The sequence below is a fragment of the Hyaena hyaena genome, unplaced genomic scaffold, assembly GCF_003009895.1.
Source record: "Hyaena hyaena isolate Hyena2069 unplaced genomic scaffold, ASM300989v1 scaffold_10, whole genome shotgun sequence".
Lineage (NCBI taxonomy): Eukaryota > Metazoa > Chordata > Mammalia > Carnivora > Hyaenidae > Hyaena > Hyaena hyaena.
The window spans coordinates 3,527,396-3,554,127 of NW_024080642.1; the positions used below are offsets into that span (position 1 = coordinate 3,527,396).

The following is a 26,732-nucleotide window of genomic DNA, read 5'->3' on the forward strand; positions in this document are numbered from 1 at the left end:
GGGGCTCGAGCGGCCCGGGTTCCCTGACAAGGCGTTCAATGTCCACTTCAAGGGCAACAGGAAAAGAGGCAGGTCAAGTCATTTGAAAACAATAATTTATTGCTCTTCCTTTGAAAGCTTTGTGAATTTACAAAAAAAAAAAAAGATCAGAATGTACAGACAGCTCAGTTCAGGCTAAGAACGCCCAGACCACCGCGCCCACTGGGTAATTGACCAGCAGATGTCTGGTGACATCTGCAGCAGGCCACCCCCCCCCCCCGCCGGCCCCCCGCTTGCTTACTGCCTGCGGAGGTGCTGTGTTTTCCCCATGCCATCTCTAAGGGCACACTTGGGCCACTGGTCAAGTCACTGGGATGGTACAGAGGGGTTTTGGGGGGGGTGTTTTTTGCCCGCCTGCTATAAAATGAAACCTTCAGTTCATTTCTGAAAAATAAATTGGTCAATAAATTCATTTTGTTCTGCTTCTACTTTACACAAAGCTTCATATTCAACCCGATACCTGAAAGACAAAATTGTTAGAAGCCCTAAAAATGGGTGAAAGAAACCAGGGGTTTGATTCTTCTAGAGAAGAATATATGTGATTCAAACGATCCCAAGAAATGGTGTGAGTTCGTAATGAAGCAGTTAGGGTGAGAGAGAGAGAGGAAGAGGCAAAGCCCCCCCAACCCAGGGCCACTCTTCCTTTAGGGGGACTGGCCAGCTTCATGGACAGTCGCTCCCTGAGCTTTCACACTCTCAAACTACCAGAGGTGGTTTTGTATTAAGGTGTTCTTTTTCCTTCTCGTTAAACATGGTTTTATTTTTTTAAGCCTTCAAATCAGAGGACAAGCGAGACACTATTCCCAAAAGCACGATGATGAATAAGGACGAAGGTGGCCATTCAACAGGGAAAAATAGAATTGTAGTTGAGCAAAGAGCTTGCTTTACATCATAACCTCTTACCTTTCAAGCTGCATTTTTTTTTCTGCTATCAGTGCTTGCAGTTGCTGCTGCTGGGCCTCTCGCTGCTTTGCGATGGATTTGAGCAAGTTCCGAGCACCGATGGCCTAGAGAAACAGTGTTGCCAGAGAAGGTCATGGCTTCATCCAAACCCTCTTCAGCTAAGTCCTCAGCCAAGGAAGGGCCGCATGGGGGCTAGCTCAGTGCCCAGCCGGGGAAAGACACTCGAGCCCCAGAGCTTCAGGTAAGAAGGGGGATTAACTGCACGGTCCCCCACGTGCCCAATGGGACCTGCACTGCAGCTCAGGAGCAGGTCTGCGAGTATCCCCGGCATCTGGCACACGGTGTTAGTGGCCTATTTGGGGCACCATTTAGCCCTGTGACCTTTGCCAGGTCACTGACCAGCCTCCCCCCCCCCCCCCACACACGTATGCCGCCTTCACTTACAAAAGCAAAAAACCACCCATCTCAGTGATGTGACCATGAAAGGAAATAATAACGTGTACTAGCATAAGAGTTCGATAGGAGGTTAACTTGCCTGGGAACTGCCACTTAAAATCCTGTTTTAATGAACTAAAATCATCCCACACCCCCTCCTCAAGTAAAAGTCAAGTGGGCAGGCGGGAGGCTGGTGAACCCTGCGTCCCAGGCCAAGACTGAGAAGGCATGCATATCCCTCTTACCTTCATCTTCTCATTCTCAGCTTCTTTCGCAAGCTGGTCAACGAGCTCAATTAAACCACCAACTATTTTCTGAAACTGGCCAATTTCTTGTAGGGAAAGAAGAACAAATAAAGTGTTTTATTTTCGCTGCATTATCATTCCCTTAGTGTTCCCTTGTGGCGAGAAAGCAGGCCGAACAGCCCGTTCTCACTGGTGTCCAGACAGTTTGGAGCGTGCTGGCCCAGACTCTTCCACCCTCGGGCTAACCCCCGAGGAGGGTGGAGGGTGGCCGGTGCTCGGAGCTAGACCAGGGCACACTTGGACCTCGAGTCCCAACTGAGCCAGCCAGTGACTGTTAACCTCTGTCTGAGAGGCTCCTGGTGGGCCCATCCTCCACACGGACCCCTCCTGCCTCCCCAGGAGGGAGGGGAAGCGCAAAGGGCATGTGCAGGGAAGGACTGACTCACGACGTGAATACAGGCCTAGATTTCAGTTAATGGTGGTGGTGGGGGCCGGGGTTTGCCTCCTGTGACCAGAGCTAATAAAGAGCTCACAGCGTTTTAAGTTGCCTAATCTCCCATTCGCTTTTTTCAATGTCCTTGGGTGTGGTGGGACCTCGCTCGTTCTACTGAGGAGCGAACTGGACCCAGGGAGGAGGGACGACATGCAGTCGGAAGACTGGCCAAGGAGGCCAAGCTACCTTTTGCCCGTGGAGCTCTCTACAGACTACGGAGTGCCCGGAAGGCCCAGAAATCCCGCTTTCACTACACGTGCTCTACTCCCTGCCCTTGGGCTTGCTTGCCTGCTGGGACACGAGGTGTCTTGGGGATCTAGCTAAAAAAAATGACTTCACTGAAGTGCCTGGGTGGCTCAGTTGGTTAGGCGACTGACTTTGGCTCAGGTCATGATCTCACGGTTCGTGGGTTCAGGCCCCACATCGGGCTCTTATGCTGACAGCCTGGAGCCTAGAGCCTGCTTCAGATTCTGTGTCTCCCTCTCTCTCTGCCCGCCCCCCCCACTCATGCTCTGTTTCTATCTCAATAATAAATACAATTCTAAAAAAAAATTTTTTTTAATTAAAAACAAAAATGACTTCACTGAGTCCTCTGAGCTACTTCTACAGACTCTAATTAATCCATTTTCACTCCAAGTGATGATAACCCCGCGACTGAGAAAACGATTTCTTCCAAGAAATCAAATCATGAGTACGTAGCTCTCTCCCACCCCCAAGCCCCAGTTCTGCTTCCATGAAGTTCTGCTTCCATGAAGGTTTCCGAGAGCAAAACGATCAAAAGACGGGACAGCCTCTCTACATTTCACCATGTGTTTTGATTGTGCTGTGCGTGGGACCACGTGAGCGCACGAGAGGGGCAGGCGGACGAGGGGGTTAGTACATGGGAGCTGATAAAGGCCAGGCACGACTCCCAGAGGGCCGTGACTGGGACAAGGGCTTCGGGCGGGGGCAGGGGTGGGGCACAGTTGGAACAGCTCAAAGCTGAGTGGCCCCACGTCTCCCCAGACGACACTCACTGTCCACAAAGTCCTTGCACTCTTCCTTGAGCTCCGTGGTCTGCTGGGTAACCTCGGGGTCCAGTACCCGCAGCTTGTTCAGCTCATCAAAGTGCAGCCCTGCTTCACCCAAGATGTCCTTGGCCATAGCTGTGGAGAAACCAGCCTGAATCCCCCGTCACCTCCCAGCCACCCAAGGAAATGTCTGCTCCCGGCCCAGCCCCGCTCCCGCCCCCCCCACCCAGACACCAAGGCCAAAAACCCAGACGTTCCTCCTCCGAAGGCGCCCCTTCCCTCTGCCTCCATCTCTCCGAGCCTCACCTGTTTCCCTTCCAGCTTCCCTAGAGAAGAGAAGTTCGGCTCGGAAGGGCTGAGAGTGGCAGCCGGGAGGAGGTGTGTCATAGGAGCAAAGGTCAGGAAAGAGTAAAGTCCAGCCGCTTGTCACAGGCACCGTTCATTCAACACACATTTCTTGAGGGCCTGCTACAGGCCACCACTGCTAGATGCTGGGGGCACAAAGATGAGTGGAGCATGGTGCCCGCCCTGGAGAAGCACATAGTTTAGCTGGAGGAAGACAGACACGTAAACTGCAAAGTATACTGTGTGAAGTGCTTTCACAGAAATATCACTCAGGTGCCGGAGAACAGAGCAGTCAGCTTGGGGGGAGGGAGGAGCATGGGAACGAAGTGTGAGCAGTCATAAGCGTGCTTAGCCCCCCACTGTGTACCCAAAAGGACATGAGAAAGCTTTTCAAATACAGTACTGGGATCGCACCAAAAGCAAAGTCACGCCGAAAGCAAAAGAGGAAATCTGCGTGAATTTCAGATTAGAGTAAAAAAATAAACCAGGAGAAGACCATTACCCACGATGTACACCACAGGCCACCGTACACTTGCCTGAACTAGGCCCATAGTTGGTTCAGTCTCCTTCTAGCAGAAAACACAAAAAGGAAATGACGTACCAGCCAGAACATACCAAGTAAGGAGGCTGGGGAAAGGCGCTCCAATCAGAGAAAACAGCGAAAGCCTGAAGTCACTGAAAGAGTATGAAAGGACTGACGGTGTGGCTGAAAAGGTCGCCTGGCGCCAGATCAGGAAGATCGTGTGCGCCAAGCCACGGAATTGGGGTTTCCTTCTGCAGGCAGGAGCACCACCAGGGGTATCCTTTCCCCTCCCAGGCCACCTCACGCCCCTGGTCCAAAGGATGCCTCGATTCTGGGAAACGCTGAAAACTCACCCTCATTCTGGCTCAAAACAAAATAAAACAGAGGCGCCTGGTGGCTCAGTCGGTTAAGCGTCCGACTTCAGCTCGGGTCACGATGTCGCGGTTTGTGAGTTAGAGCCCCGCACTGGGCTCTCCTTCAGATTCTGTGTCTCTCCCTCTCTCTGCCCTTCCGATGCTCATGCTCTGTCTCTCTCTCTCTCAATAATAAATAAAAACGTTAAAAAATTAAAAAAAAAAAAAAAAGAATTAAGTCCCACAGTGATCAGGACTGAATTTTCAAGACAGCCAGATTTATACGTGAAATCTGATTTTTAAAGGAAAGCACTGAATTCAAAAATTTAAAGGAAGTACCGCATCCAACACTGCGGGTCGACTAATGCATGTCCATACACTGGGTATGACGGTGGCCCAGAGCCTCTCACCCACCGGAAGGAAAGAGGCTAGCATCTTCTTCCTCTTGCAACATTTTAATTATCCCAGGCTTCCTTTTAATCAAGCTTTTTATTTTTTTATATATAGTTGTCCCTTTAAGTCCTTCTTTTTATTTTTTGTTTTTAAATTTTTTTTTTAATTTTTTTTTTTATGTTTTATTTATTTCTAGGAGAGAGAGAGAGAGACAGCATGAGCAGGGGAGGGTCAGAGAGAGAGGGAGTCACAGACTGAAACAGGCTCCAGGCTCTGAGCTGGCAGTCAGCACAGAGCCCGACGCGGGGCTCGAACCCACGAACCGCGAGATCGTGACCTAAGCGAAAGTCGGACGCTTAACCGACTAAGGCACCCAGGCGCCCTTGTTTTTAAATTTTAATCCAGCTTTTTTTTAAAAAAGCTCTCTCTTTTCGGGGCACCTGGGTGGCTCAATCAGTTAAGTGTCCGACTTTGGCTCAGGTCACGATCTCACGGTGTGTGGGTTCGAGCCCCACGTCGGGCTCTGTGCTGACAGCTCAGAGCCCAGAGCCTGCTTCGGATTCTGTGTCTCCCTCTCTACCCCTGCTTGGGATCTCTCTTTCCCTCTTAAAAATGAATAAACGTTAAAAAAAATTTTTTTAAAGATCTGTTCTCTCTTCCTGCTTGTTCCGTGACATTAACACATACAGTCTGAGCACCGAACACCTACCAGGGGATTAATCAGACCCACTGCTCTAGAAAGCTTCCAGTAACCCGAGGGAGCAAGTAATCTTTTTCGACGGCCACTCCCGTCCCTGAGAGGAGGCATTTAGTCAGATACATCTTCTGCGCCCCCGCCCTGGAGACACAGTACTGAATAAGATGCTTTAGTTCCTGACCTCTGGACAGAGAGGAAACAAAGAATCACGAACTGTGACAACAGTATGAGGAAAAGCACAGGGTGTCATACGAAGCTGCTGCAAGAGGACACAACCCATATGGGGCCCGGAGTGTCTCAATAAAAGCCCCAAAGACCATCCCAAAGTTTGCCAGGCGGGGAGGAGGCATTCCCGGCAGAAGGAAAACACTAGGTGAAGATCCTGAGGCTGAAAGAAAGTTGACGCATTCCAAGAACCGAAAGGCCAGTGTGGTTCAAACCCAGTGGACAAGGTGGAGTGCGGAACAGGGTAAGTCTAGACGGGGAAGCCAGAGCTGGTTCACGGCGGGCTCTGAAAAGCGCAGTCGTGAGCTTGGATTTTCTCATAAGGGTAGCGGACAGCCCGCAGATTCTCAGCAAAGTGGCACAGATCTATCTGCCTTCTGGAATGATCACTGAGACCCGGGATGGAGAATGAACTGGAGGGAACAGAAGAAAGGGCCGCACCTCCCTTGTTCATCACTGTAACCCTCGCATCTAGCACGGTGCCTGCACACACCGAGTGCCTGCAACTCGGCAAATGTTTGTGGAAGGAATGTGGAAAGAGGAAAAAGAAAAAAAAAAGAAAAGGCTGTTGCGGTAACCAAGGCTTGGAGCTGAAACAAAGCGGTCCACTTCGCGATGTCATGTGAGTCTAGGTGATAGCATTTAGTAAAGGATTGAATGAACGTTAAGGGTTTGGGGACGAGAGAAGAAGAGTCGGCCAAGATTCCCTTGGATGCGGCTTGAGCGCCAACTGGATGTTTGGAGGGCAGAGTAGTGAGATGGATAGGACGGGAGAAGGAGGGTAGGGTGAGGGTTCACGGCCAACTATCAGATTCTCTCCCGACCCCCACCACACGTGCGTGTCTGGGCATCTGAGGAACGCCGGGCACAAGAGCCGCACGGAGCTCCCCGGCGAGGACACCGGCGACACTCTCTCCGCCCCCTGGCTCTCCCAGGTCCACTCCCCGCACTGCAGGCGCCGCGGGCGGGGCGAGGGGAAGGGGCGCGGGGCGTACAGTTAGGAAGACCTGGGTGACGGAGCTGGCCGTCCACACTACGCAAAAGCCTGAACCGCAGTTTCCTCACAAGACGGTGGCGAGCACCATCAGCGCGTTTAAGCTCCAGGCCCAAGCTGGGCGTGACACCGCCCCGCAAAGAATCGCGCGGAATCCCCACGTTTTCTTTCGGCCTGTCAGGTTCACTCGTCCCGGGGTCCGCCCGCGTCCCCCGACCCGCAGTCACTGCCTACCTGCCAACCCCGTAGCGGCGGCGCGCTGCGGCCCGGGCTGCTTGCGACAGGCAGTTTCTCTCCCCGGTTAGCGGCAGCCGGTGCCTCCTCGCCCGCCGGCCTCAGCCGCTGCCACGGATACTGGACCTGTTTACCCACACGTCATCACCTGACGGCGGAAGCACTCACCCTGCCCAGCCCGCAAAGCCTGCTGGGAAACAGAGCCCCACGAGGGGGGGGGGGGGGGGGGGGGGGGGCGACTGCCTACAAGATCCAGAGGCCTTTGCGCCGGAAAGGCTGCAGGAAGTAGCTGTGCGCTCTCCGCGGGCCCCTCCCTCCCCCGTGATTGGGTGCCGGGCAGGACCGGCCTCAGAGTCCCGGGCTGCGCGGGGCGGGCGGGGCTGCGCCGCGGCTCGGGGCGGGTACGCGCGCGGGCGGAGGATGTGAGCTCACAGCCCGGGATTGCTGGCGGGCAGGCGGCCACAGCCCAGGGCGGCACGGGGTCGGCTTGCAACCCAGCTAGGAGGAGAGGCGCCCCCCGGGGACGGTGAGAGCCGGGCTGCGGATGCCCTGGGGGACAGGATGGACGGGCCCGGGGCTGGAGCAGGGAGCCCCACCCAGTCCTGGGGAAAAAGGCGTGGAACGGCGTAGGGGAGATGGAGAGCTCAATCTTCCGCTGGGATGGGTGTCAGAATCGGTCCGTTTCTCGGTGGTGAGGAGGGGTGCAGGCTGGGGAAGACCACAGAGAGGTTGGGTCCCGCCAGATCTTTCCAGACCCTTTGGACGAAGCCTCAGATTTATACCTAAGATTGCTGCTAGATCCCGCCCCCTCCACCCGAGATCGGCCGCCCGCCCCACCACCACCTTGTGTGATGGATTTCTGGGTCCTTCTTCCTTTAGGACCCCACCTTCTTCCATGGCCGTGGTTGTTTTTCCTGCCCTTTATTCTGCTTAGGTTCCCATTAGCCTCGCTGAGAGAGACGGATACGCCCTCAGCCCCAGGCAGGCATCCCCAAATATCCACACACAAAGTCCGGAAGGAACAGCACTGAGGCTATCCGTGGAAACTTCATTCTCACTGGAATTACTTTCTGGGGCGTCACCTGCCACAAGATTCCTGGAGCCCATTGGCCTGGGAAGAATCTGAGCGGGCGGCATCTGAGCTGACGTCATCTGGGGGCTCAAAGCAGCCGCTTTGTAGGCTCCGTTGGCCACCGCCTGGCCTTTGAGTTCCTTTACTTTGGCACAGCATAGGTCCGCTGTCTTTATCCTGGGGAAATCGGGGCGAGACACAAAATACGCGCGGAACTTGCTAAAACCTGTTAAGGAGTGGATTTATTCCTTTGGGGTGGGTGGAGGAAGGTGCGGCAATTTCCTACTATTCGTGTGTTACTTACTCATGGGGCATTCCGCAGGTGAGAGATCATCTCATCCTCCAGGCAAATGGGTCTCAGAAATTCAGAAGAAATCCTGAACTGCACACAGCACCCATTCTGGCCCTTTTTTGAGACATCCTTCCTAGGGACCTACCTAAATCTTTTTGGGGGACAATTTCAGTCTGACAAACTGACATGGATTAAATACTTCTAACGGTGCCTGGCGTTGTGCTAAGCGCCCCTGTAGACAGTAGAGCGGTAAAGTTGGGGAAGCACCACCTTGGCTCCTGGATTCTACTTGCAGGCGCAATGTGTAACTGTAAATGTTTGCGTGTCGTGATAACTACATGAGGTAGTTTCACCTCTTCTCTGGCTCCGTGACCAACACTGCAGTCCAGGCCTTCATCTCTTGCCTACGCTGCTGCTTCCTCTGGTCTTCCCACTTGCTCTCTTGCACCCTTAACGGTCCTGTCCGTTCTCTACACGGCAGCCAGTGATCCTTTCGAAGTGTGAGTAACTCGGATTCTAACGCTCCCCTGCTTAAGACAGTCCAGTCGATTGCCGTTGCAGTTAATGCAAAATGCAGACTCTTTAAAAAATTTTTGTTTCTTTTTATTTATTTTTCATTTTTTTAATGCTTATTTATTTTTGAGAGAGGCAGAGCGCAAGCGGGGGAGGGGCAGAGAGAGGGGGGGACACAGAATCCGAAGCAGGCTCTAGGCCCCGAGCTGTCAGCACAGAGCCCGACGCGGGACTCAAATCCCGCGTCTCACTGCACCAGCAGTGAGATCACAACCTGAGCCGAAGTCGGACGCTCAACCGACTGAACCACCCAGGCGTCTCCTTCCTAAAATGCAGACTCTTTAGTAGGATCCGGCCCCTGCGTTACCTGGCTTTACATCAAGCCAAGATGCGCACTAGACATCTTGGCCTTGTTTCTGTTCTAAAACTCGTATCTTGACTGAGAAACTTTGCACTTAACTCTCCCATCTGTCTGGAATGCGCTTTCAGCCTTCAGCTGGAATGTCGCCTTCCCAAAGAGGCTTTCCCTGTACCAATTAGTACTAAGCCCTAGTCACTCTCTTATCACCAGCTTATTTACTGCATTTCTTACCTTCTAGAATTGCTCGCTTATGTGTTCATTGGCTAGCTTATTGTCTGGCTTCCCCCTCCCTAGAATGTAAGCTCCATGAGGCCATGACTTATTCTCTTCTGTATCCTCAGTGCCTGGCACATAACTGCCAACTCTCCTTATTTTTGTTCTTGTTAACATTGTGATGCTTCTTTGGACTCCTTCTAGGCAAGGTCAGTATCTTTTCATCCCTCTGTCTCTACTGCTTAACATAGTAGGCGCTCAGTATTGTTTTATTGCTGAATGAATCAAATGAAGTAATGTATATATATTAAGTCCCTAGATTAGTACCTAAACATAGTAAACACGCAGTGCATGCTGGCTTTTTTTTTTTCCCCCGGTGAATGAATGAGTTAGTGATTCCTTAGGAAACCAAAGCATTAAGGCAGAATCTCGATCACAAGGGGTGAGCTGGCTGTGCCCTCCTTTGTGTCCTTGCTCCTCCCTCCTATAAATGCCTATCGGCGCTTCAGTTCCCAAATCAGTTGCTTTCAGATTTATCATCTGATCTTTTGGAGCTCCTTCTCCCCAGTCTTGTGGGCAGAAAGAAAGGAAGAGAGAGGGCTGGGCCTCCCCTCAGGAACAAAGAAGCAAAAATAGCCATCCTGTAGTTGTTCTCTCCTGAAACCTGGTGACAATTTCAGGAACTTGGGACAAGGCTGGAGCCATGAAAGGGGAAGGTCAGGAAACGCCACTGGAGCCAGTGTAACCTCTGCCAGGAACACTGGGCCGGCGGCCTCCAGCCTGGCTCCTTCCATGCTCTCCTGAAGCTGCTTTTACTTTCCTTTCTGAAGCCAGACTGGAAAGGGCTGCTTCTGCGCCTGGAACTTTTAGAAAGGAAGTGCATCCTGTCCCTCTGGCTCCTGGGAACCTTGGGGAGAAAATAACTGGCATTGGACGGTGGATTCCCAGGGAGCAGACTCCCGCTGCCCTATCTGTTCCTCCAGCATCTCCGACTAACTTCAGGGGTTTGCTAGACCATTTGCCGCCTAGAGCTGAGCCGAGTCTCAGGGAGGCTCTGCTGAGCTGGTGAGCGGGCTCTGGGGGACTGTGCTGGCTCCTGGTACCGGAAGCAATAGCAGGAGGGTCTTCCTTTGCCGTTTGCGTGTCAAGGAGAGAATGGCTACGTGGTCTCCTGGCCCCTCTCGGCCTACGGCTGTCGCCCGCTGACTCCTGTCTCCTCTCCCGTCTCCTGCTCACAGTGCCGAGAGTATGAGGCTCTGGCCTCCACTGGCCGCTCACTCGTGATCCTTCCACCACGGCGGAGCCTGCCAAGCCGACCTCCTGCCGTGTGGTGATCTACCTGCAGCGGGAGATGTCAGGGGACACCTGTCTGTGCCCAGCGTCAGGCGCCAAGCCCAAGCTAGGCGGCTTCAAGGGAGGAGGCCTGGGCAACAAATACGTGCAGCTCAATGTGGGCGGCTCCCTCTACTACACCACGGTGCGGGCGCTGACCCGCCATGACACCATGCTCAAGGCCATGTTCAGCGGGCGCATGGAGGTGCTGACCGACAAAGAAGGTGAGGCATCGGGGCTTGTTGGGCTGGCCAAGGAGGGAAGGACGTGTCCCTGAGGAAGTGCCCTTGGGGCAGGGCTTACGCCTAGAAGAGCTAGACTCTAGGTTGGCTTTTCCTGGTAACCCAGTACGGGACTCCCTCACCTGGAGTCCTCGGTAGAGCTTCGGGATTCTTCGAAATTGCACGTAGAATGATGCGTGCTTACCGGCTTTCCAGGGAGGAGATCTGTACTCCTTAACTGTTCGCGGAGGACTAGATTCTTCCAGGAACCATTGCGGTAGTGACTGGGCAGTACCCGGAAGGCAGGCAGGGCTCAGGGGTTTCCGTTCCCGGGAGGTGGTCCTGAGCAGTCCTGTGAGCCTCTGTCCCCACAGCACGTGCCAGTTCTTGGTCGAAGGAAGAACAGCCAGAGGCCTAAGAGCTAGAGGTAGCGTCCCGCTTCTGCGACCCCGTGGCGGGCACTCTGTGCTCATGAGCTTACCACCCGCCGCCAGGCTTATCAGGTGGCCTTTGCCTGCTGCCTGCAGCCTGGAGACAGAGAGTCACTGTCTGGGGCCTGTCTGAATCCCCAGGCTGGATCCTCATAGACCGATGCGGAAAGCACTTAGGCACCATTTTGAGTTACCTCCGAGATGACACCATCGTCCTCCCGCAAAACCGGCAGGAAATCAAAGAATTGATGGCCGAAGCAAAATATTACCTCATTCAGGGGCTGGTAAACATGTGCCAGACTGCCCTGCAGGTACGGGGATACGGTTGAGTCAGGCCGAGGAGGTGGGGAGTTGGGCGTCTGCCTCGGGGACGTCAGGGTCCAGTTCCCGGAAGGCTGTGTGACAGGTGCGGGGAGTCCGGACCCAGTTAGGTGCCCCAGGGAGGTGGTGCCCAGGCCAAGGACACCGGCAGCTGGTCCGTTTGTGAGGCGACCGACTCCGGCGTTTTGACTAAGCCCAGCTTCCAGTTTCTACGCTTCGATATCCGGATTTTAGGCTTTCTGGAAACGGGGTGCCGCCCGCCAGCTGGCAGTTTCTGTTGCCAGATATCTCAACAAGCAGAGGGTGGCCTTGGCACAGGGGCTCGGACGGCTGCTGGGGAAAGCCTGATTTAGCCTGGCGAGCAGGAGAGCTCAAAAAAGATCCTCGGCTGTGTGTGTCACCCAGGACAAGAAGGACTCCTACCAGCCTGTGTGCAACATCCCCATCGTCACATCCCTGAAAGAGGAAGAGAAGCTCATCGAATCCTCCACCAAGGTACCGGCACCTCTGAGGGCTGTGGGTGGGGGCGGACGGGACCCTGGCCCGGCCCTCACGCTCTCCTCCCTCCCAGCCCGTGGTGAAGCTGCTGTACAATAGAAGCAACAACAAGTATTCCTACACCAGGTAGGGTGGGCGTCTGCGGGCTGAGGGGGCGGGCGCCGGAGCCGGGGGCAGGGCTGCGGAAGTAGCTAGAAGGACTAGGCAGCCGGCAGCGGGGCGGCAGACCCAAGAGAAGCCGCCCACACCCCCCGGCAGGGTTGGCGAGGGGCTGCGTCTCAGGAGGGAAGAACGGAGAGGAGAAGGGAGGTCAGGGCAGAGGCATCTAGAACCTGGCGCAGGGCCCCGGCTGGGGATATAGATGGGAATGCGCGTGGAACAGGCCTCCGCCCCGACGCGTCGTGTCAGGCAGGGCGCCGGGTGTTTTCCCGGCGTTATCTCATGAGGCGGACACGGCCTAGGCCGGCCTTTGTGTTCATGGCCGGGCCACGGTTAGGTCGACCCAGAAGGCCACAGGCTCGGGGAGTCTTGTGGACGGACATGTTCCCAGCGTCACCCCCATAGCAAGGGAGGGGGGCCTCCTGCCTCGATGGCAGCCAGCCTCCCTCCTTCTGGGCCTAATGAGAGGAGACCTCCCTCCTTCAGTTCTTTCCGCTTTAACTTTTTTTTATATATGATTTTTTTTTTTAAGTTGACTTATTTACTTAGAGAGAGAGTGAGCACCCGCGTGAGTGCATACAAGTGGGAGAGGGCAGAGAGCCAGAGAGTCCCAGGCAGGCTCCACCCTGTCAGCACAGAGCCTGATGCGGGGCTCGAATTCACGAACCATGAGATCATGACCTGAGCCGAAGTCGGACACTTAACCAACTGAGCCACCCAGGCGCCCCTCTCTCTGCTCTAACTTAAAACCAACTCCCCTCTTTATCCTCACAGACCCCCAAACCCAGAGGGTGCCCCTTGACCCTTTCTCTTCCTGCCCCCCGCCCCCCCCCCCCCCCATCTTGGCTTTCCCTCAGTTGTGTGTGATGGGGAGGGGCAGAGAGGGAGGCCCCCCCCCCCCCCCCCACCTCTTGTGTGGTTAGCAACGACTACAACAGTCCATATAATTTGAAGGTTGATCCTTGGGGAATACAGTGTATACTTANCCCCGGCATCTTGGCTTTCCCTCAGTTGTGTGTGATGGGGAGGGGCAGAGAGGGAGGCCCCCAGCTAGCCCCTCTCCTGTGCTGGAACCTCATTCCCCGGCCCACCGGCCTTCGTGGGTTTTTCAGCAACTCCGACGACCACCTGCTGAAAAACATCGAGCTGTTTGACAAGCTGTCTCTGCGCTTCAACGGCCGCGTGCTGTTCCTCAAGGATGTCATTGGCGACGAGATCTGCTGCTGGTCCTTCTACGGGCAGGGGCGCAAGCTGGCAGAGGTGTGCTGCACCTCCATCGTGTACGCCACGGAGAAGAAACAGACCAAGGTGAGGGGCTTCCCTCTGCATGGGGGGGGGGGGGGGGGGGGGTGGCGGCACATAGCAGCGCGGCCTCAGCTGTGCCTTTCACCACAGGGAGCAAATGAGGTGTCCCGTTTGCTCTGTTGCCCCGAAACTTTCGTGATGGTGCCGGACGGCTCCAGAAGTTTGGGGAGCGCTTACAGTGTGGTACAGGGGAAAGGACCGGGTCTTTGGAGCTGGCCCAGCTCCGGTTTGAATTCTGGTTCCGCCATTTACCAGTTTTCTGACGCCGCATAAGCCACTTAGAGCTTCCTCCTCTGCAAACGCGGGAACGATAGTGGGAATTCGGCGGAAGCAGAACGAACGTGAGACAGCTCCCAGGAGAGGCAGTACAGGCTGGCTGGTGGAAGTGGCTGTTCTGCTGTCCCCTCTGGCCCTTGCTGCTTGCGGGTCCCTGGTCACTCAGCGCAGCCTCTGCTGTGACCACGCGGCGCCGGGTACAGGAGGGATTTGACAGGTGACAGTTAACACAGACTGCGAACCCCATTCTCCAGGGCTGCAAGCTGGCGGGGACCTGGCCACCCCAAGAGGGTGTGTCACGGAGGCAGCAGGGCTTTGCTGGGCCCGGAAGACAACTTGGGGGTGGGGGCGGAGACAGTTAAATGTGTGAGGGGCTCAAAGCCACCAAGCTTGTGGAGCAGCTGCTTGGCCACTGCGATGCCTCTGGCTGGGCAGTCTGGGGCTTGGGCAAGGACAGCTTCCAGGAGGTAGCCCTGCTTCCTCCTGTCATTTCGGGGGTGAGGCCTCCCATGTGCGCGTGTCAGCGGAGTCGAGTCAGGGACAGGTCTGTGGGGGCTGGTTACACTGTGGAAGTGGCAGCGACACCTGCCTTCTTCCTAAGCACTTTCTCATTTGTGAACTTTCTGACCCCTCCTCCCACACCTGTGAGACAGGCTGATCTGGACTGTTCTCCCCATTTGACAGCTGACGGAACAGAAGCTCAAGTTAGGCTAGAATTCAGGTGCCTTGAATGCCATCCTTTTTTTGGGGGGGGGACAAGTTGGGGAGGAGGACAGAGGGAGAGATACAGAATCTCAAGGCAGTGCCAGGAGTGTGATGTGGGGCTCGATCCCGTGACCCCAGGCCCATGACCTGAGCCAATGTCAAGTCAGATGCTCAACCGACCGAGCCACCCAGGCACCCCGTCTTTCATGTAACGTCCGCAACTCTGAAGTAAAGATTAACCATGATTTTTTTACACATGTGGAAACTGAGGCACAACAGCTAGTGAATGGTGGGGCGGTATTTAAGCCGAGGTCTGACCACAAAGCCAAGACCCTAACCTCTCCGCATAACCAGTCCGTTGGTCTGGGACTGGGCGGGGCATGGGCCGCGTGCGAGGCTTTGGCACCCTCATGCCCACAGGGTGCATCTCCTCATGTCTTCAGAGAGAGCCCTCCCCTCCCTCACGAGACAGAAAGCCGGCCGTCTCGTGGGAGAGTTCAGGAGGCCTCACGGAGGCAGCCCAGAGCCAGGGGCCCCGCCATGTTGCTCCCTCCGTCGGATGGAACCTCATTCAGCTCTCTCGCCCCCCGCCCCCAGGTGGAGTTCCCGGAGGCCCGGATCTATGAGGAGACTCTCAACGTCCTCCTCTACGAGACCCCCCGCGTCCCCGACAACTCCTTATTGGAGGCCACGAGCCGCAGCCGCAGCCAGGCCTCCCCCAGCGAAGATGAGGAGGCCTTCGAACTGCGGGACCGTGTCCGCCGCATCCACGTCAAGCGCTACAGCACCTACGACGACCGGCAGCTCGGCCACCAGTCTTCCCACCGCGACTGACAAGACCCCGGGGGAGGCAGGGCACGGGCCGCCCCGCCTCCCCTCCTGGGGAGCCCTGCCGCACTGGCCGCCCCGCGCTGCTGCCGCCTGGGTTTCCGTCCCAGCACCCGGAGGCACGACAGGGAGTTCGAGGGCCTGGGCAGGAGAGGGACCCCCTCCCTTTGCCCCGCTCCCCGAGCCCCTCAAGGTGACGGAGTCCTGGACCCTCTGCTCGGCCTTCCTGGCAGCGAGCCGCTGCCGCCCCCCCGGGGTGAACGGACTGACCGGCCCACCTCCCACGAGAGCATTCCCCTTGGCCCCTTCGCTCCACCGAGGGGCTGCCTTTGGGCCTCTGCTGAGGTGCACGGGGAATGGGTTCATTCCGGTGCTGGGGAGGCCCAGTCTCTCTCGGAAGGTGGGGCTCCTTTTCCCTTATGGTGTTTAAGCACAGCCTTCACAGTTTTGGTTTTTAACAAATTATCTAGAAAATGAATAGTTTTAAATCTTTAACAACGAGGGCCCTGGGTGACTTGGGCTACCCCTCAAGGGTGCCCTCACCGTGGGCAGGGCATAGCCCTTGGCCTTTTTTGATGCCTTTGGGATCAGTTTCTTTAAAGCACTTTGTACTTTTATTCAGGAGATTTGTATTCTGCCCTGACCCCCTCATCTTTTTCTGACCCCAACCCCCTCTTTCCCACAGAATCAGAGGGGCTAGAGAAGCAATAAAAGCAAAGCCACCACCACCGAAACCAATTTACTAGCTTTGGCTCTGCCGGGCTGGCCAAGCAGCCGGCCCAGAGAGCCCACAGGAAGAAAGGATGTTTAAATCGGGAACTGGGGTCCTGATGATGACTGTGAGAAAGGACCTTTTACCCCAATGTCTTAAGGTCACGTACCTGACTCCTAGGGCCTCACATGATGGCTCTTTCCAATTCTCTTGCCCTCACCTCCAAGGCGTGCCTTGTTTTACTTACCAGAGAGCTGTTGGAGCTGGGAGCATGAGCCACGGTGGGCAGGCTGTGGGGCCTGTGGGCACTGCTCTTGGATGCCCATCAGCCGAGGACAGTGAGCACGAGCCCCGCATTCCCGGCTCTGTGCCGAGGTGGCCTGTGCTTGGCCATATAACCACCGTCCCCCACCGCCTATTATGGGCTTCGTGTCCCGGCCAGGACGGCGGTTCTGCCCAGCGCAGAGTCTGGACGCGGGGTAACGTGAGCAGCCGAAGTCCCTTGAAAGCTTCCTTCGTTTCCTTCTCACTGGGTCACGTGGCCACGCACCAGCTTTTGGGCAAGGGTGCAAGGTTCTTCCTCGGGGCTTTTGTCCGCTGCCTTCTGTTTGGCTTGGCCCTTGGGAGGCTGCTTACCCAAATTCTTCTCCAGAGGAATGCTCTCAGGGAGGGCTCTGTTCAGCCAGCCTGACAAGACAGCGTGGCCACTGGGTAGTAGTCACCCGGGAAGGAACGCTGCTCATCAGGTTCATCGCCTGCCTGCTGTCACCATAGCTAAGGGGCCTGCTTGTGGCTGACCCAATAGAGCCTCTGGGCAAATGCCAGGCTAAGGACAGTAGACACCCACAAGGACCTGAAATGACATGATGGGGCCAGGGGCTGGGACTGACCAGGCATTTACACTTGTCACAGCCTTGAAAATAACAAGACTTTCAAGAAAGGCACCCTGGTTATCGGCTCAGACACTTCTTTCAGCCCTCGCTGGAGTAACAAGATGAAGACAAATCCGTTTCTGTGGCCACATTCCGGCAATGGCTTTGTGGCTTTCCCACAGACGCCGGAATGCTCCTGCCAGAGGCCACTGGCCTATTTCTTCCTCTGCCCTCCTGAAGCCTTCTAATGCTCCAAGTGCCGGCTCCCCACTGAGGTATTTTAATACCTGCCCTTTGACCTCCCCAGTCCAGCAGTCTCTCTTTACTGCTTTGACATTTACAGCCGGCCCTCAGCCATTTCCGTGGGGACTGCTCTCTTCCCGAGAAAGCACAGTAGTCCTGGACTGATGCAAAGTATCTCCTTGGTCTTAAGAAAAATACTAACATTGAAATCACTGACATAACTTTAGCTTCTTTAACCAGACTTTGTGGCACAAGTGCTTAGAGAACTTTCTTTGAGTTTCTCAGCCCCCTTCAGAAAGAAGCTCTTGGCTTTATTTTTCGACTCCGAGCAGCCCGGGGAAAGTAAACAGAAAGCGTGCGTGAAGGTCAGACCTTACGGGTTTCTGAGAAAACCGGAAGCCTGCTGGTGACCCCGTGTACCCATACTGGGTGTCATTCAATTTCTTATCTGACTGATACCTGCCTAAAGGAAGGCCCAGAACTTCTTTGTCACATAACGACAATTCTTTGTTGCTCAACATAGGTGATGGAAACAAACACTAATTTCTAATAAAATTGTGTTACAGAGCCCTGCTTACAGTGGTCATGGCTGGGGCGGCGTGGTGCCCTGGACGTGAGTCTCCTGTTTCTGTTCACTGTTCACTGCCTGTGTCCTCCCTGCGTCAGAAAGCCTACGGCACTCAGTGGCCCTGTAACCCAGGCTCCCCCTGGCGGAGGATTAAGGACAACACTAATAAGGGCTGGAACCGAGATTTAATATTAATCCAAGAATAAAACCATCTCTTTGACAATCACTATGGTAGCAGGGAAGCAGGAATCCTAAGATTCAGGGGGAAATGCAGCACATTTCATTTCTGGCTCTTGGAGATCTGCGAGCAGCCCAGAAAGTAGCTTGGCTCAGTCACCGTCTGTCCGTACCTAACGCCCCTCGGCCGAGTTTCTGCAGTGGTGGCCTGGGGTCTGACGGACGCATGCTCGTCCCGCAGGCCTGTTCTAGGAAACTCAGCTGGCTTGCCCACCCCTTCCCAGGCTCAGGGAAGCCGGCGGTGTCCATGGCTGGCCAGCGCTGAGCACCTGAGCCTGAGGCTGGCCTCCTGCTCTGCACTTGGGATAAAGAACGGGAGTCCAGGCTAGCCCCCACCCTGCTGGCTGAGGGAGGCACGGTGACCCCGGGAGACGTCCAGCCGACCCCCAGCTTCAAGAGGGAAACAAACACATAACTCTAGTGGATGGGGCAGCCTCCTGGAAGGGCAGTCAGGAGAGCATCCGAAGGCCCCCGCTGCATCAAAAAGGGCCTGGGACCCCCGGGGGCAGAAATGGCGAGGGTGGCCAAGTGTGCACTGGTTTATTGACCAAACCTATTTCAAACAACGTGTGTGACAGGCCGGGAAAGCCCCAGCCCTTGGCCGCTGGACACAGAATTCCTGGTGGAAAGGTTTACCGGAACACAGTGTAGCCGGGGGAAGCCAGCCTCGGAGGGGTCCTACACGGGCCTTCTGGAGAAAAGTACACCCACCCACCCACCAAAAAAAGAACCCCGCAGTCAAACGGTGCAGCGACAGAGAGACCCACTGTGGCCCACGGGAGAGAGAGTTCTGCAGCAACCGTGGGGCCAGAGCTGTCTTCGGGGCCGAGCCTAGGCACCCCGGCCTCAGCCGGCCTACCAGTGAAGGCCTGACGGTGGTGTCTTCTCATCTTTATTGCTTTCCAGAGAGAAGGGAGGGATCCGGACGTCAAAGTGGGAGCCATCAGGCCTCTCGAAGCGGAACGTACCCCTGCGGTCAGAGAGAAGCCGGGTGAGAGGGAGTGAAGGCTGAGGCCCCCCTGAGGGTCCGGAGAGCCCTTCGGCCACAGCTCCAGAACTGAACACGGCAGGATGAGACAGGCCTGGGCTCTCTTCTGCCTGGTCCGTGTCAGGGTCACCCCAGTCCACAAACCCAGGAGCCCTTCCGAACCCTACGTGAAAAGAAGAGACAACAGCCGCCCTGATTCAGGCCCTGAGATGCGCACCGTGCGAGCTGGCCAGCTATACTTCCGCGTTAGGGAGTGAAGCACCAGGGAGAAAAAAACTACACGGGCAACTCAGCGCAGCATCAGACCACCAGACCGCCTCGGTCCAAGCCCCCAGCCCACCAAATCACAGGGAAACTAGAACACGAGTAGTCATTAAAAAAAAAAAAAAAAAAAATCAGACAAGTGTGGGGCGCCTGTGTGGCTCATTCAGTTGCGCATCCGACTCTTGATTTCAGCTCAGGTCATGATCTCGGGGTCATGGGATTGAGCCCCAAGTTGGGCTCTGCGCTGAGTGTGAAGTCTGATTAAGATTCTCTCCCTTTCCCTCTCCCCCTCTCTCCCCTGCTTGTGCCCCTCTCTCTAAAAAAAAAAAAAAATAGAGAAGGCCCACACAACAGCGGACAGCAGATAAGGCTCCGCCTGAGGCTGTTGCCTGACCCAGGATTAACCGCAAACTCCAAGCTTTCGCTTCTCCGTCTGCGGAGCGGCGGCCCTGTCCCCAGCTCGCACTCACCACATGTGGCCGCTGGAGGCCTGCAGGGAGACGTGGCTGCTATACTGGAAGGCGGGCTGCTCCTTGGATAGCACTGGCTCCTGTAAGCGTGCGGACAAGATAGGTGAGGCCGGACAAGCCCCTGTGCCCTGGGGCCACGTGCTGCCTGCCCGTTCATCAGGACTGGGTGCCCCCCCCCCCAGGCTTCCCACAGCAGCTGCCTGCCGGTATCTTTTATCTGGATTCTGGAAAGGGAACCTCAGACTGAATGTCTGCGGGCCCCGCGACCCCAGGCACAGGACCTACTCTGTAAATACGCCTCCTGGCGCCCATTCGCTGAGTGCCTACTGCCAAGCGCCAGGTGCTCTGCAAACATTTGCTGACCTAAATCCCCTAGTAATTGGGTGTGACTCCCATTTTAGCGGAAAGAAACTGACTTTTGCTTAAATAACGGGCCCAAACTGGCATTCAGAGCCAGACCATCTAACTCCAAAGCCCTGTCCCTATTCACTATCCCACCTGCTTCCCAAGTCCCCGCTGATGTGACTAAATACATGTTCAGTGTGGCTCCTGGCCATTTTTCGGGACTTTGTTTCTCAGGGGACAGGGTGGGGTAGCGCGCGATTTGCAAAATCAGATCTCACGGACCAGCAGAGGGTGCAGGCATGTAAGAAGGTAGAGGAAGGACAGCTGGGAGTCGTGGCTGGGGACGGGGCGGGGAAGCCCCACCGAAGTGCACTCAAATTCGTATTGTTGATAAGGCCCCGTGCTGGCAGCAAGAACTCTACACAAACTCTGCTGTCAGCGTCGCTTGGGTTCAGATCCAGGTCCCGCCACTACCAGCCATGGGACCGTGGGCTGTATTTCATTTTGCAACCTTTCCCTTCCTCTGCGAAACAGGTTGTAAGAAACCTGTCTCTCAGGGTCGTTGTAAGGTGTCACCCAAAACAGCCCAACGCGTTCACACACGCAGCCCCCGGCCCCAGCCACAGAGGAGCAGGAAAGCACGCGCTCGGCCCCCAGGCCTGCCGGGCAGGGCCACGGACAGGCCGTCACAGCCTGGCGACGCTCACCCTGCCCACCACCCCGCGGCCTCGCACAGTCTCCAGGGTGCCAGACAAACTGAATATCCTCCAGTGTCGCTCCCGGAGCTGCACCACGTCGCTGTCGAGGTTCTCCAAGCGGATGCAGTAGCGCCACTGTGGGGGCGGAGAGAGTCACATCTGAGAAGGGACAGACCTCGGGCCAGTCCCCCCAGAATTCCAGGAAAGCAAAAGGCAACAAAGACTTGACAATGCGCCCCATCTCCTGAGCTTCTCTCCTCCCACAGGGAAGCACTCACCCAGTAGACGTGGGAATTCTGGGCTTCCTGGGGGGGGAAAATAAAACAAAGAATTTAAGTCTCAGAGGGCAGGACCAAGTGCGTTCCAATCAACATCTCTGCAAATGAGGAGACGGTTCCAGGAAGGGTACGGAGGCAGGACAACACCGCGAGTGTCTGCAGGGTGATGACTGAATTACGGCCAACAAGCCCAAAAGAAGGCCGCCTCCCCTGGACCCATCCCTGGCCTCCCTGCCCCTCCCCCATCAGGTTCAGCAGTGGAGCCTAATGCCAACGGAAAGCAGCCACAGGGCCCTCCCCTTTCTCCTGTGTCTTCCGGCCCGCTGCTGCCCCCGGCCCTTGCTGCCCCCGGCCCGCTGCTGCCCCCGGCCACTGCTGGCCCCGGCCCACTGCTGGCCCCGGCCCCTGCTGCCCCCGGCCGCTGCTGCCCCCGGCCCGCTGCTGGCCTCGGCCGCTGCTGCCCCCGGCCCCTGCTGGCCCCGGCCCACTGCTGGCCCCGGCCCCTGCTGCCCCCGGCCCGCTGCTGGCCCCGGCCGCTGCTGCCCCCGGCCCCTGCTGGCCCCGGCCCCTGCTGCCCCCGGCCCGCTGCTGGCCCCGGCCCCTGCTGGCCCCGGCCCCTGCTAGCCCCGGCCACCACCCTCCCCTGCCCTTCCAGAGCCTGACACCGTTACGATACTCGGGATGCTCCATGCTGGCCTCTCCTACCACCGTGAGCTCCTCCTGGAAGGCAGCGGCCATGTTTCATTTTTATTTGAGGCTCACCCCCAAGCAAGAAGTAAGCCACTAAGCACCTAATACATACAATGGGTGAAGATCAGCCTCTGCTGGTTTAAACTTGCATGTGTGTATTCTTCCTACACGTGTACACAGGACCCCCTCTGAACCAGAAGAGCAAAGTCAGCCTGGAGGCCTCCTTCCCAGAACCTGAGCGTCTCCCTGCTTCGGCTCTTGGTGTCGACCCAGCGCGTGCAGCACTAGGAAGCAGAACCCGCGTTCTGGGGGAATCTGGGCCCAGGCCGGCCACATACCCTCATGCCCATGTAGAAGGGGATGACGGTGACACGAATGTTCTCGGTTGTCTCCCGGTGGACGTCAGAGAGCTCCAGCCAGGGGTGGTTCTTCTCTTGCCAGGCCCGCAGCGTCTCCCGGGCCACGAAAGGGGGTGCTGGGGCAAGAGAGAACTGGTCAGTCCAGGCCGGTGTCCCAGGTGCCGCACTCACTCTCCAACTGCCTCTCCTAGAAAACTCTTCCCAACGCCGGTCCTGGGCAAACAAGGCACCCAAACGCGAAGCAAAAGCACAGGCTGGAAAAAGGCCCAGAGCCGCCGCCAGGAGTAAGCCCAGAGGAGGTCTGTGGTGACGTGGTGGTGGGAAGAGACGTGGGCTGGGAACGAGGAGCCCGAGTTTTCAGACCCTGCTGTAACCTTGACCTTGCCGCTAACTAAGCAACCTGGAGTCCCTTCTTACCATCCCTGAGCCTCGGTTTCCGTATCTGTTAGGTAGAGGCCACAGCCATCCGCCTGTCTTGGGGCGCTGATGGGAGGCTGAATAAGGTTGCGGGTGTACGGCTTTGAGGTTACTTCTAGGACACTGTCTCTGAAGAAAGGGCCCTCCCGTCCCAGCTTCCTTCCCTGTGGGAGATCACCTTTTGTCTGGTCATACAGAAGGAATCTTTCAAACAGCTCGTGCTGGATGGGAACCTGATCGGTGGAGGTGTAGGGGAGGATGTCTTCATGGCTGACATAGTCCAGGCCTGGCACAGAGAGGGAAGAGAGACAGTGACACTCACAGGGGAAAGGGGAGGAACAAGGCTGGGATGAGCCCGGCACCCCCACTCTCAGCCTCTATAACCCCTCCTAGCCGATTCAAGGACGTCAGAAAGGCATCAACATCTTCTCGCCGAGATACCCCGGACGTCTCAAGGACAGGCACACGCAGCTCACAACTCACCTGGGATGGCGTAGAGGGCCCGGCTGTCGTCATGGTTAGCCAAGAAAGTCACAGCTTCTGTCTGAGATCTCTGAGACTAGGCAAGAAGCGAGTCAGAGAGTTTCTCAGTCGCTCTCCAGTCCTGAGAAGTTGGGGCCCATTGCTGATAGGGGCTCTTTTTGACCCTCCCTCCTCCCTCCCTCGGTCCCCATCAGGCTCGGGCCTTTCCCACAGAGAGAAACCCTCAGCCCAGCCACCGCGCCTACTTACTATATGCGGACAGTCTCGGGCATCGATCAGCACCTGATAGTAAGTGTGAGTTTTGCCTTTCACCTCCTTAGAGCCGTGGCCAGCAGGATTCTCTGCTCTACAGGGTAGGGGAAGGAGCCGAAGATCACCCCGCGAAAAAGAGAAGCCTGCCCCCGCTCCCTACCTCCTCACCAGAACACACTAGTGCATGATCTGAAGGGGCTCCTGCATGAGCCGGGTACGGGCTCAGCAGCCCCCCGCCTGGCTGCGGGGCAACGATGGAATGTGAAGGAACCTCTGTGTCGTACTCTCTGGCTGCTCCCTAGAAAGGGGCCATGTTGAGAAATTCAAATTGCTGCCTGCCTCCAATCCTGGAGCCCCAGGTGCCCCGCTCTTCTCACACCCCTGGGGTTGTCTCTGATCACTTAACGGAGCTGCGTCTCTTCTGTGTCAACGTACTCCATACTCCATATGGCGAGAAGAGACAGAGAGATTCTAACCGAATGTCAAGAATTCAAGAAAATTAGTCCCGCAAATGCCTTCTGGGCTGCTTATAATGCAAACAGAGGACAGCTTGGGAAAGCATCCTAGGAGGGCCTAAAGGGACCCTCTGGCCCAATGAGCGTGTCCCTGGCACTCAGCACTTTGGTCTCCACGGTGTCCGGGAAGCACTCTGGGACTGTTCTGATAGCCTGGCAGGATGCTGGATTCGCCCCTGGGACCCCCATTACGTAGGCTGGCCCTGAGTCAGGCCTCCTCCTGTAAGTAAGGGTACTTACTTCTCGGGGGCCGTAGAGGCCACATCCCGGTCATAGAGTCGGGCCTGCCAGGGAAACAGGACAACACCTCGGTAGCCAAAAACACTATGAAGAAAGAGCTAGAAGGAAAGAGAGGCCTCAGTGAGTGGGCACTTCCCAAGCCCTCACAGGTGCACTCAGACAGCTAAGGGGCACAGGTATAGCCACAGCGCCAGATGACATCTTGCTAGTCTTTCTCTTGAACTCTGCGATCCACCCCTCCCAGCTTTGGAACACTCTTACCCCCTCCCCGCCCCCTTCACCAGGCCAACTTCTGCTGATCCTCCAGGCTGTAGTTTAAACCTCTAGGAAGCCTTGCCCGAGCCCCCCTCCACTTAGCACAGGGCTTGGCCACCGACCCCATCATAATTCATCTCTAGGCTACCACCTCCACAAAGGCATTGCTTCCTGATTCAACTCCAATGCACGTCTGGTCCAGTGCAGGCATACCAAAAAAAAGGGGTGGGGGGACGAGGAGTTGAAGTAAAAAAAAAAAAAAAAAAGTCCTTACTGACAAGGGGCTTCAATCTGTCTCAGTGGATCTGGCACAAAGCTGATAGAAAAACAAGAGCCTCACACCCACGGCATATAGGACACTGCGATCCGTTCAGCTGTGATGAAGCATCAGAAGTTTCCTTTTCTAAAAGCTCCCTCCACTGGCTTCCCACCACCCACTATATTACAGGACTCTTCAACAGCGTGGCTCTCTCCTCACTATGGTCCAAATCATCTATGTCCACACTAACCTGGAAAGGGAACCCAGCAACACGTGAAATGGATGGATTCAAAACCAGGAAGACAGACACTCCATCTTGAATCTGTGATTCTGATCTGGCATTGAAGCACCAAGGCCAAAAACCGTAACATAAGGGCCGAAGCGGACCCTCTCAGAGGCCGGGCGCGCCCCGAAAATGCAAGAGGAACCCAGCCCAGCACTCACCTGCCCAGTCTCATATTTACCATTCTGCTTGGGCACCTCAAACACACCAACCGTCTCCAAAACTTTGCCCTCTGGGCGGTTTCTGATGAGAAAGGAAAAGAACAAGCAGCTGACACAGCCGAGAAGGTAATGGTACCGCCAGCACCAGATAAAGCTACAGAGGGGCCAGGCAGTGGGGCAGGTGAAGCAGGTAAGGGTCCTGCCAAACCACAGCTCCAAATTCCGACTTTCACCCTGTGAGATCCTGCCTCAGTGTCTCTGTTAGATCGGACTGCACCCGGACCCCTTCTGCTCTCTCTGCCTTCCTCGCATCACGCCCTGGCACCACCATGTGCACCCCATGCCTGCTTCTTCCCTGACCCACCCTCCTGACCTCCCACAGCATTTAACCGCCCTTCCCACCTTGCATTTTCGTTATCTGTGCCCATGTCTTATCTTCACCAAAGACTGCACGTTCCCCGGGACCAATGCCGAGGTCTGATTAGCCTGTTTCCCCTCGGAGCCTAGTGTACAGGAGGTGCTCAAAAAACATTTGTTCTGTTAAAATTCCATCTCTGTCTACCCGCCCCCGCTAAAGTGCAGCCTTCACCCTCCCCTTGGAGGGCATCATCTCCGGATGTCCAGCTGAACTCCCAGCACTGCACAGAACAGTCTCTCGATCTAGTTTTTGTCCAGGTTTCCCAGGAGTGCAAATTTCACAGGGGTCTTAAAACTGCAAATAGTGATCATCTCTCGCCAATCCCCGAGTCTAATCTCAGCCACTAAAACGTCAGTTCTCTCTGACCTCTCTGGGCAGGGCTGCTCTTTCTAGGAGTCTTCCGAAGGTCTACTATTCTCAGTATTCTGGAGGGGTGAACCTTATGCTTCCTCTCACTTGATCCTCCAGCCCCAATGTGATCTGCCTGTCCCATCGCCAGAGACCGTGTTCACACCACCCACATGGCCTCCGAGCCCCCTCGCCAAGTCACACAGAAAGAATCAGTCTCCCCAAGGTCACGCTGAAACCTGGATCCCACGCAGGGCCCACACTCAAAAGTCTTGCTTCCCACTTCGAGCATCTTTCTGTGGGAGGCCTGGTCTCGATCCCGGGCTGGGGGTTCAAGCCACACGTCCTACGGCTTAATTAAAGGGCTGCCCTTTAACAGCAGCGCTCGAGATCCCCACTTGGGGGAGGAAGGATTCGCTCCGGGAGGGTTACCAGCTCCCCTTCGGAGCCAGCCCTGCGCAACCCCGGGGCTCTGGGCCGCGCTCCCTTCTCTGTTCCTGGCACACGTCCCAGCCAGGGCACGTCGGCTCCCGGCCGGGACCCTCTCCCGAGTCGAGCTCCAATCACCCTCGGCCGGCCCGGCCGCCTGCCTCCTCGCTGGCCGAGAAGACGCTCCCTGAGCTCCACGTACGGCCCCCGCACTCCGTCCCTCACCGGGACGAGAGGTGCCTCCGCGTCGTCGTGGTCGCCGCAGGTGGGAAGGCCCCAGCTCCATCCGCCGCACAAAGCGGCCTCGCTCCCCGGGCCCCGGTCAGCGAGCGCGACCACCAGCGGCTGCCCACGGCGAGGGCCCGCCGGGCGACGCAGCCCGCCATGTCCCGCCCGAGCGCCCGCTCGGCTGCTGACTCTGGGCCCAACCCGCGGCCCGGAGGCGTTCTGCCCCCGCCCCACACTGCCCCGCGCCGCGTCCCCGCCCCCTTGGCCCTCTGACCCGCCCCGTCCCGCTCCGCGAACCCCGTGC

At 56.4% G+C, this 26,732-nt stretch overlaps 3 protein-coding genes across 9 annotated transcripts; 1 reads left to right on the forward strand and 2 right to left on the reverse strand.

Annotated features, from left to right (window-relative positions):
- Positions 1-81: 81 nt before the first annotated feature.
- Positions 82-7,047, reverse strand: IFT20 (intraflagellar transport 20). Of its 6 annotated transcripts, none has more exons than XM_039253254.1 (6): positions 6,890-7,045; positions 3,432-3,616; positions 3,132-3,260; positions 1,623-1,708; positions 943-1,046; positions 82-499 (listed from the first exon to the last, which is right to left on the reverse strand). In XM_039253254.1, the coding sequence occupies exons 3-6, from the start codon at positions 3,256-3,258 to the stop codon at positions 418-420; spliced, it is 399 nt and encodes a 132-aa protein (XP_039109185.1). In that variant the 5' UTR covers positions 3,259-3,260; positions 3,432-3,616; positions 6,890-7,045; the 3' UTR covers positions 82-417. The 6 variants fall into 6 exon arrangements, with proteins under 6 accessions (XP_039109185.1, XP_039109179.1, XP_039109169.1 ...); XM_039253248.1 differs by having other exon boundaries at positions 3,432-3,653; XM_039253238.1 differs by having other exon boundaries at positions 3,432-3,674.
- Positions 7,048-7,254: 207 nt separating this feature from the next.
- TNFAIP1 (TNF alpha induced protein 1) lies at positions 7,255-17,810 on the forward strand. Of its 2 annotated transcripts, none has more exons than XM_039253207.1 (7): positions 7,255-7,415; positions 10,579-10,896; positions 11,466-11,635; positions 12,051-12,140; positions 12,217-12,269; positions 13,415-13,610; positions 15,186-17,810. In XM_039253207.1, the coding sequence occupies exons 2-7, from the start codon at positions 10,692-10,694 to the stop codon at positions 15,420-15,422; spliced, it is 951 nt and encodes a 316-aa protein (XP_039109138.1). In that variant the 5' UTR covers positions 7,255-7,415; positions 10,579-10,691; the 3' UTR covers positions 15,423-17,810. The 2 variants fall into 2 exon arrangements, with proteins under 2 accessions (XP_039109138.1, XP_039109148.1); XM_039253217.1 differs by lacking the exon at positions 7,255-7,415 and adding an exon at positions 10,178-10,405.
- A 167-nt stretch (positions 17,811-17,977) lies between these two features.
- POLDIP2 (DNA polymerase delta interacting protein 2) lies at positions 17,978-26,642 on the reverse strand. The gene is made up of 11 exons (XM_039253194.1): positions 26,426-26,642; positions 25,006-25,087; positions 24,048-24,145; positions 23,290-23,386; positions 23,041-23,116; positions 22,736-22,843; positions 22,120-22,256; positions 21,092-21,118; positions 20,823-20,948; positions 19,771-19,850; positions 17,978-19,018 (listed from the first exon to the last, which is right to left on the reverse strand). Exons 1-11 carry the CDS (start codon positions 26,584-26,586, stop codon positions 18,904-18,906), a joined length of 1,107 nt encoding a protein of 368 aa, XP_039109125.1. The 5' UTR covers positions 26,587-26,642; the 3' UTR covers positions 17,978-18,903.
- Between the last annotated feature and the right edge of the window lie 90 nt (positions 26,643-26,732).

Coding starts and splice junctions, on each gene's coding strand:
- IFT20 (XM_039253272.1), bottom strand. CDS start 3,258: ATGGCCAAGGACATCTTGGGTGAAGCAGGGCTGCACTTTGATGAGCTG. Junction 1,709..3,131: donor GTGCAAGGACTTTGTGGACA/GTGAGTGTCGTC, acceptor TTTCCCTACAAG/AAATTGGCCAGTTTCAGAAA. Junction 500..942: donor AAAAAAATGCAGCTTGAAAG/GTAAGAGGTTAT, acceptor TTTGTCTTTCAG/GTATCGGGTTGAATATGAAG.
- POLDIP2 (XM_039253194.1), bottom strand. CDS start 26,586: ATGGCGGGCTGCGTCGCCCGGCGGGCCCTCGCCGTGGGCAGCCGCTGG. Junction 22,844..23,040: donor GGCCCTCTACGCCATCCCAG/GTGAGTTGTGAG, acceptor TCTCTGTGCCAG/GCCTGGACTATGTCAGCCAT. Junction 19,019..19,770: donor GCCTCCAGCGGCCACATGTG/GTGAGTGCGAGC, acceptor CTCTGACCGCAG/GGGTACGTTCCGCTTCGAGA.
- TNFAIP1 (XM_039253207.1), top strand. CDS start 10,692: ATGTCAGGGGACACCTGTCTGTGCCCAGCGTCAGGCGCCAAGCCCAAG. Junction 12,270..13,414: donor AACAAGTATTCCTACACCAG/GTAGGGTGGGCG, acceptor TGGGTTTTTCAG/CAACTCCGACGACCACCTGC. Junction 13,611..15,185: donor CGGAGAAGAAACAGACCAAG/GTGAGGGGCTTC, acceptor CCCCGCCCCCAG/GTGGAGTTCCCGGAGGCCCG.